This window comes from Gracilinanus agilis, chromosome 1, assembly GCF_016433145.1.
Source record: "Gracilinanus agilis isolate LMUSP501 chromosome 1, AgileGrace, whole genome shotgun sequence".
In the NCBI taxonomy this organism is placed as follows: domain Eukaryota; kingdom Metazoa; phylum Chordata; class Mammalia; order Didelphimorphia; family Didelphidae; genus Gracilinanus; species Gracilinanus agilis.
The window spans coordinates 792,452,826-792,465,220 of record NC_058130.1 but is presented as its reverse complement, the minus strand read 5'-3'; the positions used below and the strand labels follow the sequence as shown (position 1 = coordinate 792,465,220).

At 36.7% G+C, this 12,395-nt stretch overlaps 1 protein-coding gene across 1 annotated transcript in view; it reads left to right on the top strand.

Annotated features, from left to right (window-relative positions):
- Positions 1–2,962: 2,962 nt before the first annotated feature.
- LOC123246062 (vomeronasal type-2 receptor 26-like) overlaps positions 2,963–12,395 on the top strand; it is a 186,154-nt gene continuing 176,721 nt past the window's right edge. Inside the window, exons 1-2 of the mRNA XM_044675014.1 lie at positions 2,963–3,156; positions 6,103–6,397. Of these exons, the coding sequence (XP_044530949.1) occupies positions 2,963–3,156; positions 6,103–6,397 (489 nt within the window). The remainder of the gene's footprint in view (positions 3,157–6,102; positions 6,398–12,395) is intronic.

Below are 12,395 nucleotides of genomic sequence, written 5' to 3'. Positions count from 1 at the left end.
TGGGGAGCTACCCCAGCTTCCTTCCCTTCCTTTCCCTTCCTTCTTCCATCCTTCCTTTTTTTACCCACAATAATTCTCATGATAAACAATGAGGCATCAGTAGAAAGGGCAGAGATAATGACCCAATTGAATCCAAACTTGAAGTAAGCTCTAGCCTTTTCCCATGGTGATAAAGATACCATTGGAATCTACAACATACTCAATTCCATCATCTCCCCTTTCAATATACATGAGATCCATTTCCTGGAAGATGGTAATGATTTTTCCCTTGTTCACTAGCTTTCCATTCTTAGCTTCAGATACTTCAGATACTTCCTAGATCTATGACCCTGGGAAAGTCACTTAATCGTGCTTGACTCAGTTTTCTAATCTGCAAAATGATCAGCAGATGGAAAAGACAACCCACTCCAGTATTTTTGCAAAAAAAAGTTAAACTCAAATGGGATCATGAAAAATCAGACAAAACTGAAATGACTGAACAATAACAAGTAGAATAAGGGAGGTGAAGGTCCCACATTGTTCTTTCCTGGTTAGATGACATCTAGGCCATTGTTTTCATAGCTGGGCACTACAGAGAATACTGAAATTTAGAGATGGATGGAATCTTGAAGATCATTTACTCTACTCATAAACTTTACTGAAGAAGAAACTGAAAACCAGAGGGAATAAATGAATTTATGTTTCCAGGGTTAGTAACTAAAAAAGCTATATTTGCAAACCAAGCTATCATATTCTCCTTGATAGTCTCTTCTCTCTAGTTTTCTGTGTCACTACTCTTTTCTGGTTTTACTCATATGGAAGACTAGTCCTTCTCAGTCCCCTTTATGATATTTTCATCCATCTTCTAGCTATTGTCCAGAACTCTGTTCTGAGCCCTTTTCTTTTCTCCCTCCATACTGTTTCACCTTGTTGATCTCATCACTTCCATGGATTTAATGATCACCTTTATGCTGATGATTCTCAGATGTACTTATTTAGACCATGACTTTCTCTTGGAATCTGCTCTCCTGTGTCCCCAACTACTTTTTGAATAATAAGCTACTTGGAGGTTAGGACCATCTTTCTTTTTTGTATTTGTATTCCTAACAGTTACCGTGGTTCCTGTCATCAAGTAGGTGCTTACTAAATGTTTGTTGATTGATGGAAAGGGGTCACCTTATACCTAAAATGTCTAAAACCCAAATCAATTATCCCCCCAATAAACTTCCCTTCCTCCTAACTTCCCTGTCATCTACACACACAACTTACAGGTCATCTTCTAAACCAGGGGTCTGCAACCTTTTTGGCTGTGAGAGCCATAAACGCCACAAATAATCCATTGAGGGCAGCTGGGTAGCTCAGTGGATTGAGAGCAGTACAGTGCTCACAGTGCGCGCTCCTGTAACAGCACCTGAAAAAAAAATGGACTTCTTGGCTCCTGCAGAAAGAGCCATACGTTGCTGACCCCTGTTCTAAACCATCTGTCACATTCCTCCCCTATAACCAACCCATTTCCAAGCTTTGAAAGCAGCTCTGCCCTGAGCTTCTCCAGCTTTCTAGGAAGGAACTCTGGTGGCTGAAGGCAGGCATGCCCATAGAGAGGGCTCTGGGTGCCCTTTTGGGCACATGTGCCATGGGCTGGCCATCCCTGATCTAGGGCATTGAGAAGCTGGAACACACTTTGAGGTAGGAATTAGATGAGGTGATTTCTGAAAAATCTTCAAGGATGTGCTGCTTCTTGATGACAGTCACTCAGGTCACAGTACGGTGGTGAGGTCAATGAACACTTGAGGTCTATGCAGGAACCTCATTTCTGCCTCTATAATTGGGCTGAATTTGATGAGCTTGGAGTGCTCTTTCACCTCTCATATTCCGTTACAAATTGTGATGGGGCTGTTGGGATGGGAAGGAAAGGGAGCCTGTAAATCATTCATGGCCAGGGCAGCACCCTGAAAGGGTGCCCCTTGGCCCCAGTTATGTTGTTCTTGGATGGCATTGTCCAAAGTTAACACATGGGGCAGACAGGTGAGACAGGTGGTATCTTGGACAATAGCATTGGCCTTAGAGTCAGGAAAACCTCAGACACATCAGCTCTGTGACTCAGTTTCCTCAACCATAAAATGGGGACAATAAAGTATCTGCTTTGCATGGTTGTTATGAGGACCATAAGAGATAATACCTCCAGCATTTTGTAAGCTTTAAAGTGCATAAATATTAGTATTATTACAAGCATGTATATATCAATACTAGAAATTTTGTAAGCTGTAGGCTGAGGTGCCATCATTGAGAATTTGTGATCTCACTGGCTTCTGCCTGAAGTCCAGAGTCATCTCAGAGGAAATCCTGCCTGATGTAATAGGCTGTATCAGCCCCAAAGCCATGGCAGCCCCTTGCTGATACAAGGACCTACATGGATCACCAGCTGAGAAGGAGGAAGCATAACAAACAGGGAAAACAAGCATCTTCAGAAACTCAAAGTGTCTTTGGTCCCATGAGCTTGACCAGGAATAGGGAAAGAGACTCCAAAACATAATTTTCTACTTCTATCTTGGTCCTCCCCTTGGACTCAAGGATGGAGCTAGAGATGCCGCAGGCAGAGATTGTCCCCAGAGCATCGTCCCAGCTGATGATGGGGCAGTTGTGATGGAAAAGTCAAACACCTGTCCACTCTCAAAAACAAGAAAACTAAGAGGGAAAGCATCCAGGGCTGCTTAAATTCTCCCCTCATTCCATTTATGCCCCAAGCACAGCCCTGCCTGATGTGCACTTTTGTTTCCTTAGGTATACAGAGTAGGTTATAGCACTCCCAGGTAAGGTTTGAAATATTGAATAGTTCTTTATCAGAACAAAGTACAAGGAAGTGACATTGTGTTTGTGCAAACCACTGCTTAAACCCCTGGACTTGGGACTTTAACTCATATTCAAGATTATGCTTCCTGACATTCAGCAAAAATTTTGCCAGACAATTCCTTTCCTCCTGGTAATGCTCCCACAGCTGTCACCTTCTGTTCAGATGACTGAGAGGTCCTCCTGTTTTCCCCAAATCAGTCCTAGCCTCTCCAGAGATGGAGACATTGTTATTGGTAGCTTTCTCCCCTTGCATTCAGAAGAAGTGAGCAACGTCCAGGGAGCAGAACTGTTTCAAAGTCATCCTGACAGGAATTGTAGGAAGTACAAGTAAGTGCCAGTGTGACTATTTCATAAAGGGTTTCTTTTCATTGTGATGATTAAAAAAGATAATGATAAAAGGGACCCCATCTTATTATCTTTAATATTCTCCCTGAGATCTCTGCTAGATCTAGTTCTGTAATTCTATCATTTGGAGGTTCAAATGAAATAATAAATGTAAAGAGCTTTGCAAACTATAGAAATACTACTACTGCTACTGCTACTGCTACTGCTACTGCTACTGCTACCACCACCACCACCACCACCACCACCATTACTACTACTACTATTAATCTCTCTGAGCCTCAATTTCTTCTCCTGTGAAATATCACCTATCTCCTGAGGATTTGGGGAATTATCTCAATATCATCTGCTGTCATGCTCAGGTCTCATGCTACTCATACTAAAAGTTCTGTGTATATTCTAAGTTAAAGTTGTCCTCTGACTTCCCAGCCATTGGAAAACTATGGAAAAAGAGCATAGGCTTAGTGCAGAAATGCAAAATCAATAGAGATAATGACAGGAATTTTGACTTAGGAAGCAGAGTTTGGGCTTTCCAAATTCAGATCCTTTCCAAGGATGTCCTTGCCCTAGTGGTGTCATAGTGGAATAGCTTGGAAGTCCTAGAAGTAACACATGTATGTGTCTAGGAGAGTGGAAAAAGGTGTAAAAAATGGTCATTGGGAGGCTGGATATCACATTATGAGTCCCTGTGTCTGCATGTCTCTGTCTGCCTTTCCCTCCCTTTAACCTATTACTCTGTTTCTTGTTTTCCCTGTCCTTTCCTTTTCTATTTTCATTAGATTGATCTTTGTTCAGCAGTCAAAATTTGGGGAAAAGTCTATTTATTACAGCTGACATATTGTTTAAATCTCATTTTATGTTCTCCTTCTTCCCCTTTTCATTTTCTGCTCTCATTTAGTCCCAGTTGAATAATGGAGGCCAAGGGTATGGCTTCCTCCAGATATGATGATTTTAAAAAATCCTGCAAAACCTTTATTTTGATTGAATTGTAGATAAAGGGAAGAGAGAGGTTGTTAATGGGGTGGGAAATTTCTTCCATTTCAGATTCTATTCAAAATGGACATGAATATGGAAATGTTTTGCCTGGAGAATCAAATAAGCAAGTATTTATTAAGCTGTATTATATGCCAGGCACTCTTCTAGGAGCAGCTGAGAACATAAGCACAAATAAATAAACCATCTCAACTCACCAGGAATTTACACTTAATGAAGGAGACACATTTTCACATAAAATGCATACAACATATATGTAATCTTTGTTAATATGGTGTTGTTCAGTCATTTTAATTCCATTAAAGTCCTTGTGAGCCCATTTTGGCTTTTCATGGCAAAGATAACAGAGTAGCTGGTTTCAATTGTTTAGCTCATTTTACAGAAGAAGAAACTGAGGCAAACAGTTACCTGACTTGCCTAGGGTCACATAGCTAGTTAGTTTTTGAGGCCAAATTTGAACTTAGATCTTAGTGACTTTAAGCCTAGCACTCTATACATTGAGATAATTTTTGAGGTAAGCACAAGCAGTTAGGAAGATTATAATTGGGAAAAATCTTCATGAAGATGTGCAAGTCTGTGCTTGAGTAGTGTCTTAATGAAGAGAGTCATCCTAGTAATTGCAAGTAAGGTTGGAATATATTCCAGGAATATGGGCCTGCCAGTGCAAAGGTACAGAGACTGGAGATTCCCTGAATCACTTCCCCTTGACTTGGTTTAGGAAGATTTTGATGTTCACACAGCAAAAATAAGGAGGTGGGCACTGATGTCCTTTCTAGAGCTGAAGTGCTAAGCATTCAGACTCTACTGCAGAGAGCTCAGTTGGAAGGGCTGGCCAAATTGTTCACATCTCAATCATTTGTTTGCCTAAACAAGAATTTTACAGAAAACTCACAAAAGACAAGTGCTCAAATGGAAGTCAGAAGAAATGTTACAAACATGCTCTCATGATCACTATGGAGAACTTTGGTATCAACTATGGGAAATGGAAGCACTGGCACTATACTTTCTTGTATGATTTGTCCACATCAAGGAAACTACTGTCCTCTTTGAGCAACTCACAATTGCAGCAGCTCAAAAGAAATGTAGAATGCACAAATTTAGAGACATTTCCATTTGAAAAGTTCATAAAGGATGTTTATACATGACTTGTGGGAGAGGTTCCTGAACTCCCATTTGCCAGGCAGGCACATTGTACATTAGCCACACATCGTGATATAATTTTTGACCTCTTTGAGTATAAAGGAAAAGTCTTTAATTGGTCTTTATTTTCCATGTGTATTGTTTTCCTCATTAGACCATTAGTTCCTTGAGAGTAGGCATTGTTTTTTCCTCCAGCAAAAGATTGATCAGATACCCTTATTCAAGATATCTAAGCGGCTCCCTAATTACTTTGAGGATAAAGTCTAAAGATATCTGTTTAGAATCTAAATCTCTTTAAACTCAAGTTCTTTCTATATTTCCAGTTTTTATGTATGTCCTTCCCCTCTATGCACTCTATTATCCACCAACAATGTCTTCCCAGATGTTCCTCACACACTTCCATCTCCATGTCTCTTCACTGGTTGTTCCCTCTCTGGAATGTTCTTTTTCTTCACACTCACTTATTAGAATTCCTGGATTCCTACAAGATTAATATCAAAAAATACCTTTGAGGAAGAGATTTTTCTTAGTTTTCTTTTCTATTCCCATTTCTACTGGTGCCTCCATTTTTAGGATTACTTTCTAACTATTCTGAACTTATCTTATAGGTACATATTTATGTAATTTTTTTCATTTAGAATGGAAGTTCCTGGAGGCAAAGAAGTTCTTTTTCACTGTATCCCCAGCTTTCTGCACAATGTCTGTGAAATATTATGCGTTTCATGAATGCTTGTTGATTGAGTCTAATAAATTGTCTTTGAATAGCTTGTCCTTGGTTTTCCATTCTCTGTCCCTTAGGTTGATGCACAAAAACTACCAGCAGGTCCTGGCCCTGGTATTTGCTGTGGAGGAGATCAACAGAGACCCCAATCTGTTACCCAATATTTCTTCCTTGGGTTTTTACCTGTATAATGCCTACCACAGTGATGCAAGAACCTTGGAGAGCTCCCTGAGATGGCTCTCTGGTCAGGGCCAGCTTGTCCCTAATTACAGCTGCAGTGGGCAGGATAAATCTGTGGCTGTCATTGGAGGAGCCACATCAGCTCTGTCTGTCCAGATGGGGACCCTGCTTGAGCTCTACAAGTTTCCACAGGTGGGAGAGAGTAAGTCTTTTGTTTCTGAGCTTTTCACGCACTACTCAGTCTGGGGAATAGTGGAGTTATTCTCAGAGCTGACTAGGAACTAAAGATAGAATTTATCATTCAAGTTGTGGTATGGCAAAGAGTCCTACAGGTAGGCTAGTGCAAACCCCTGTCGCACTACAACAGACTCTGAAGATCAACATGGCAGCAGTTCTCTCTTGTGATTTCTGTTGGTATTGTTATTGATATGGTTAATTATGCAGATGCTTTTCATATTTAACCATACCTATATTCTTGATATCAAACCCACATGTTTATGACATATTATTCTGGTGAAAAAATGTTGTAATCTCCTTCCTAGTATTTAATTTAGAATTTTTGCATCAATGTTCATTAGGGAGACTGGTCTATAAATTTCTTTCTCTGTTTTTATCTCTTCCTGGTAGAGGTATGATTATCACTTGTTTCTTAAAAAGGCTTTGTCCCTATTTTTTCTAAATAGTTTGTGTAGTATTGGAGTTAGTTGTTCTTTGAATGTTTGGTAGAATTTACTTGTGAATCCATCTGGTCCAGGGGCCTTTTTCTTAGGAAGTCCTTTAATGGTTTATTCAATTTCTTTTTCTGTGTTGGAGTTGTTTAAGTATTTTATTTCTCCTTTTGTTCTTCTGGATAGTTTATATTTTTGTAAATATTCATCTATTTCACTTTGATTGTCAGATTTATTGGCATGTAATTGAGCAAAATAACTTCCAGTAATTGTTTTAATTTCTTGTTTGGTTGTCATTTCACCTTGTTTATTTTTCATAGTAGAAATTTGGTTTTCTTTTTTTTTTTAGTGAACTTAAATACTTATCTATTTTATTTATTTTTTCATAAAAGCAACTCCTTGTCTTATTTATAGTTCAATGGTTTTAATTATTTTTAATTTCATTAATCTTCCCTTGATTTTCAGGATTTCTAATTTGGTGTTTAGTTGCAGTTTTAAAATTTGTTCTTTTAATCGTTTTTTTCAGTTGTGTGCCCAAATTCATTGACCTATTTTTCTCTAATTTGTTGATGTAAGGATTAAGAGATAAAAATTTAGCTCTAGATATTGTTTTTACTGCATTTCATAAATTTTGATATGTTGTCATCTCATTTTCATTTTCTTTAATGAAATTGTTGATTCTTTGAAACATTTCTTCCTTAGGAAACAATATTATGGTTTCCAACTGATTTTAGTTTTTTTGCTGTTCTATTTTGAGTGTAGTTTTCATTATATTATAGTCTGAAAAGTATTCATTTAATATTTTTGGATGTGATGTTTTATGTCAAATTATATAGACCATTTTTTGAAGGTGCCATGTACTGCTATATTCCTCTCTATCTTAAAAGTATACTCATTTTTATTTCCACTCAATTTCTCCACAAATTTATCATATCCATGTGTTCTAAAGTTTTATTTAACTCTTTAATTTCTTTATTTATTTTTTGTTAGATTTATCTACTTCTGAGAGAGGAAGGTTGATTTCCCACCCATCTAGTAACATTTTACTTTCTATTTCCTCCTGTAATTCATGTAACTTTTCCTTTAGGAATCTAGATATAATTCCATTTGGCACATATATAATATGGATATTGTTTCATTGACTTTAATGTCTTTTATCTTCGTGTAGTTTCCTAAATTATCTCTTTTAATTTGGACCAATTTTTACTTTTGCTTTGCCTGAAAATTTCCTTTTGCTGTCCTTGCTTTTTCCCCCCTTTAGCTAAGGGGTAGTAATTTCAGCTCTTTTCTCTTGATTTTTCACTTTGTGTATCTCCCTGTTTTAAATATGTTGCTTGTAGAGACCACATTGGGGATTCTAGTTCTTATATACTCTGCTATCCTATTAGTTTTATAGGTGAGTTCATTCCATTCACATTCATAGTTGTGATTGCTAATTGTATGTTTCCCTCCATCTTCTTTTCCCATTTATTCATCTCTCTCTTTCTCTCCTTTCAGCCTTTCTCTGTTCATAGATACTTTGTTTTCAATGACCACCTCCCCCAATTCACCTTTATTTTTGTCCATTCCTCCTTTCCATTATTCCCCCTATCCTCCTACTTCTCTATAATGTAAGGTAGGTTTCTATAGCTGATTGAATTTCAATATTATTCCCATTTTGAGCTAGTTCCAATGACATTAATGTTCAAACATAGCCCCTTCCATGCCCCATCTTCTTCTCTATATTTGCCATTTATATGCCTCTTGATGTCTATCTCTCTTTTCCTATTCTCCACATGTCCCTCTTTACTATCCCTTGTTTTCTTGGGTATCAGTCAATCGTATTTCGTTACCTTCCTTCTTTTTATGTATACTACTTTTGTTTGTTTTAATAGTGATAAGATTCTTAAGTATTTTAGGTACTTTAGGTATCTTGCATTCTTTAAGCACCTTGCTTTTCTCAAGTATCTTAGGTATCTTAAGATTTCAATTATCGCCTTCCCAGATATGAATGTATTCAGTTAAACTTATAAAAAACTCTTAATTTGTCACTTTATGTCCAGTGGAAATGTGAGTTAGCAATGGGGGGTTGGGGAGTTTTAGGGGATGAATGGTAAAGTAAAAAATATGAATTATGTAACCATGGAAATTTTTTCTAAAAATAAAAAATTAATCAAAAAAAGAAAAATGAATAAAATAAATAAAATAATTATTTGGTAGTTTGATTGGCATGGCAATAAATAAATAAATAAATTTACACAGAATTGTCATTTTTATTATATTAGATCAGCCTACACATGAGCAACTATTATTTTTCTGGTTGTTAAATCTAACATTATTTGCATGAAACGTGTTTTGTAATTGTGTTCAAATAATTTCAGTTTTTGTCCTGAAAAACAGATTCTGTATTATTTTATGTTCTATAGAGGAATTTTAAATGTAGTTCCTCTTTATAGCTCTTGATTCTGAGCTTTTCTGATTATATTTAGAAATGTTTATGATTTATATGGTTTTATTTTGTATCCTGTAACTTTGCTAAAATTATTTCAACTAATTTTTAGTTGATTCTCTAGGATTCTCTAGATACACCATCATATCATCTGCAAAGAGTGATAGTTTAGTTTCCTCATTGGCTACTTTAATTTCTTCCATCCTTTTTTCTTTCCTTGTTGCTAAGGGTAGCATTTCTAATACAATATTAAACAATAGTGGTGATAATGGGCAGCCTTGTTTCATTCCTGATATTTGGGAAGACTTCTAACTAATCCCCACTGCAGATGATACTTGCTGATGGTTAAGTATCATTTTAAGAAATGACCTATTTATTCTTATGTTTTCTCGTGTTTTTAATAGGAATGGGTGTTGTATTTTGTTGAAGGCTTTTTCTGCATCAAGATGATCATGTCATTTATGTTAGTTTGGTTATTGATAGAGTCAATTATGTTGATTGTTTTCCTAATATTAAACTAGCCCTTTATTCCTGGTGTAAATTCCATCTTGTCATAGTGAATAATCCTTGTGATATATTGCTGTATTCTCTTTGCTAGTATATTATTTAAAATATTTGCATGTACATTCATTGAGGAAATTGGTCTATAATTTTCTTTCTGTTTGTGTTCTTCCTGGCTTAGGTAATAGTACCATATTTATTTAATAGAAAGTGTTTGGTAGGAATACTTCTCTGCCTATTTTCTGAAACAGTATATGTAGTATTGGGATTGCTTTTCTTTAGATGTTTGATAGAACTGACTTGTGAATCCAACTGGCCCTGGGGATTTTTTCTTAGGGGTGAGGTTCATTGATGGTTTGTTCGCTAGAATATTCCTGGGAGTTTTAGTTTTGGATATCTTTCAGGAGTTTATTGGTCATGAATTCTTTCCCAATCCATAAATCTCAAAAGTAGTTTTCTCTTTGCTCCTCAAATTTCTTTTTATATTGTCCTTTATGTCTCAGGTATGCATGTATTTTCAGGTTATCTTGGTAAATAGTGTAAGAATTTACTTATATCTTGATACTACAGATTGATTCTTAGTTTTCATTAGTGAGTTCTTACTTCAGTAGCTTCATTCTTTATTTTTTATCAAATATTTGGACATTGTGATCATTTGTTCCAAAACATTGTATAGTGTAAAGAAGGTTAATGACAGCCATGTTGGGTCAAGAATGATAGGCAGTTACCTGTTTAGAATGTAGAATGAACTGAGATGGCATGAGCTTGTCATGAGCCAGGGGCGGTTAGAAATTGCCTATAAAAGGAGCAGGCTTGGACTACTCTTGGCCTCAGTCTGGAGATATTGGGCAAGGGAGGAATAGGGATTTAGGCAGGGCTAATTCTCTCATTACTCACAAACCAATTTCAACTATAGATTTATCCAACTGTAGCCATTAACCTCAGTTCTCAGATTCATCATCAATAAAAAGATCTACACAAAGGAAAACCATCATCAGCAGAGTCAAATCTTTGACCTAGGCCCAGGCCATCCAGACCTGGCCAGACTGTTAGCCATGCAAAGGTCCTTGATTAATTAGCATCATTTAAAGCTTTGACAACTGATTATTAACTTTGATTAATATGAGGAACCCCATTTCCCACTTTCCATCTTCTACCCAATTTCCCTTTCCCTCAAACTTTATAACAATTAAATCATCTTTCAAAAAACCAAAGTCACTTGCCTGTGATTCCCAAAAGTTCTAGTGAGGGGTTTCAGTTGTTAGAGGCCTGTGGCAGTCAGGGAAAGGGTTTATTCCAGTATTTCTTCAGTCAAGATCTAAATATCCATCCACAGTCAGAACATGTTGATTAATTAATTTGTCTTGTCAGACTAATCATCCAAGGTCTATTAGCTAATCAGTTAAAGAAATATAACCATCTTCATCAATCTTTTAGGGCTACAGTTAACAACAAGGGTCAGTTGTGTTCCCTAATGTTACAAATAAAATGGAAATAGATGGATATATTAAAAATATTTAATACTTGATTTAAAGCCATATTGATAATTAAGAAGGCCACATGCCTGCTAAGATCTAATTCAAATGCCCTGCCATTACCTCTGCCCACCTGGCTTGTTCCCCAGGAAAGAGAGAGTGCCAATCAAGTTTTCCCTATTTAAGCTTCTGTTTGCATTGGCCCACATCACCACATAAGACAGGAAGTCCGTTGAATCATGGGAAGTATAGTTCTAAAGTCCTCTAAGCATCCACAGGAAGTTTATATCATGGACCTGAATATTAAGACTCAATGAACCCCAAAGAACCCCAAATTTCCACTAATACACTAATCAGCTGATTCCTTTTGGTTCAATATGTTAGCCCTCTTCTACTGTTTTGATATCTTGGGATTAGAGTGAGAAGATTTCACATATTCTCTTATACTATCATCAATATTTAGGGTTGACCTTTGGGATCAATACTGTATCTAAGTGACCCATTAGGATCTTGTACTCCCTAATTATTATTATAACCATCTTTAATTAGCTCCATCACAACTCCCAAGACTTGCATAACAATAGTTGACCCATTCCACTAACAAACCTGTACTTCTAAGATGATATCAAATTGTCTTAATTATTACAACTTTGTCGTAAAGTTTGAGATCTGGTCCTACCAGATTCTTTCTTCATATTTATTTTCACAAATTCTCTTGAGATTATTGATTTTTTAATCTACATCAAGTTAATTATAATTTCTCTACAAATATGAATGATTCTTTGTTTGATACTAAATAACTAAACTTATATAGATATAATGATAAATAATGAGTAAGGAATTCTTAAATCCACCACGTTTCTTCCAATAAAACATAAATTTACTGACTGTACTTTGCTGAAATTTGCTCAACAATATGAGAGGTACAAACCCCCAAATGGCCCATTTTTCTTTCCCAACCAGATCAGCTATGGGCCTTTTGATTCCATCCTGAGTAACAAGGCTCACTTCCCTTCTGTCTTCCAAGTGGCCCAAAGGGACTCCTCACTGTTCCATGGTATTGTCAGATTAATAGCACATTTTGAATGGACATGGATAGGTCTGGTGACCACAGATGA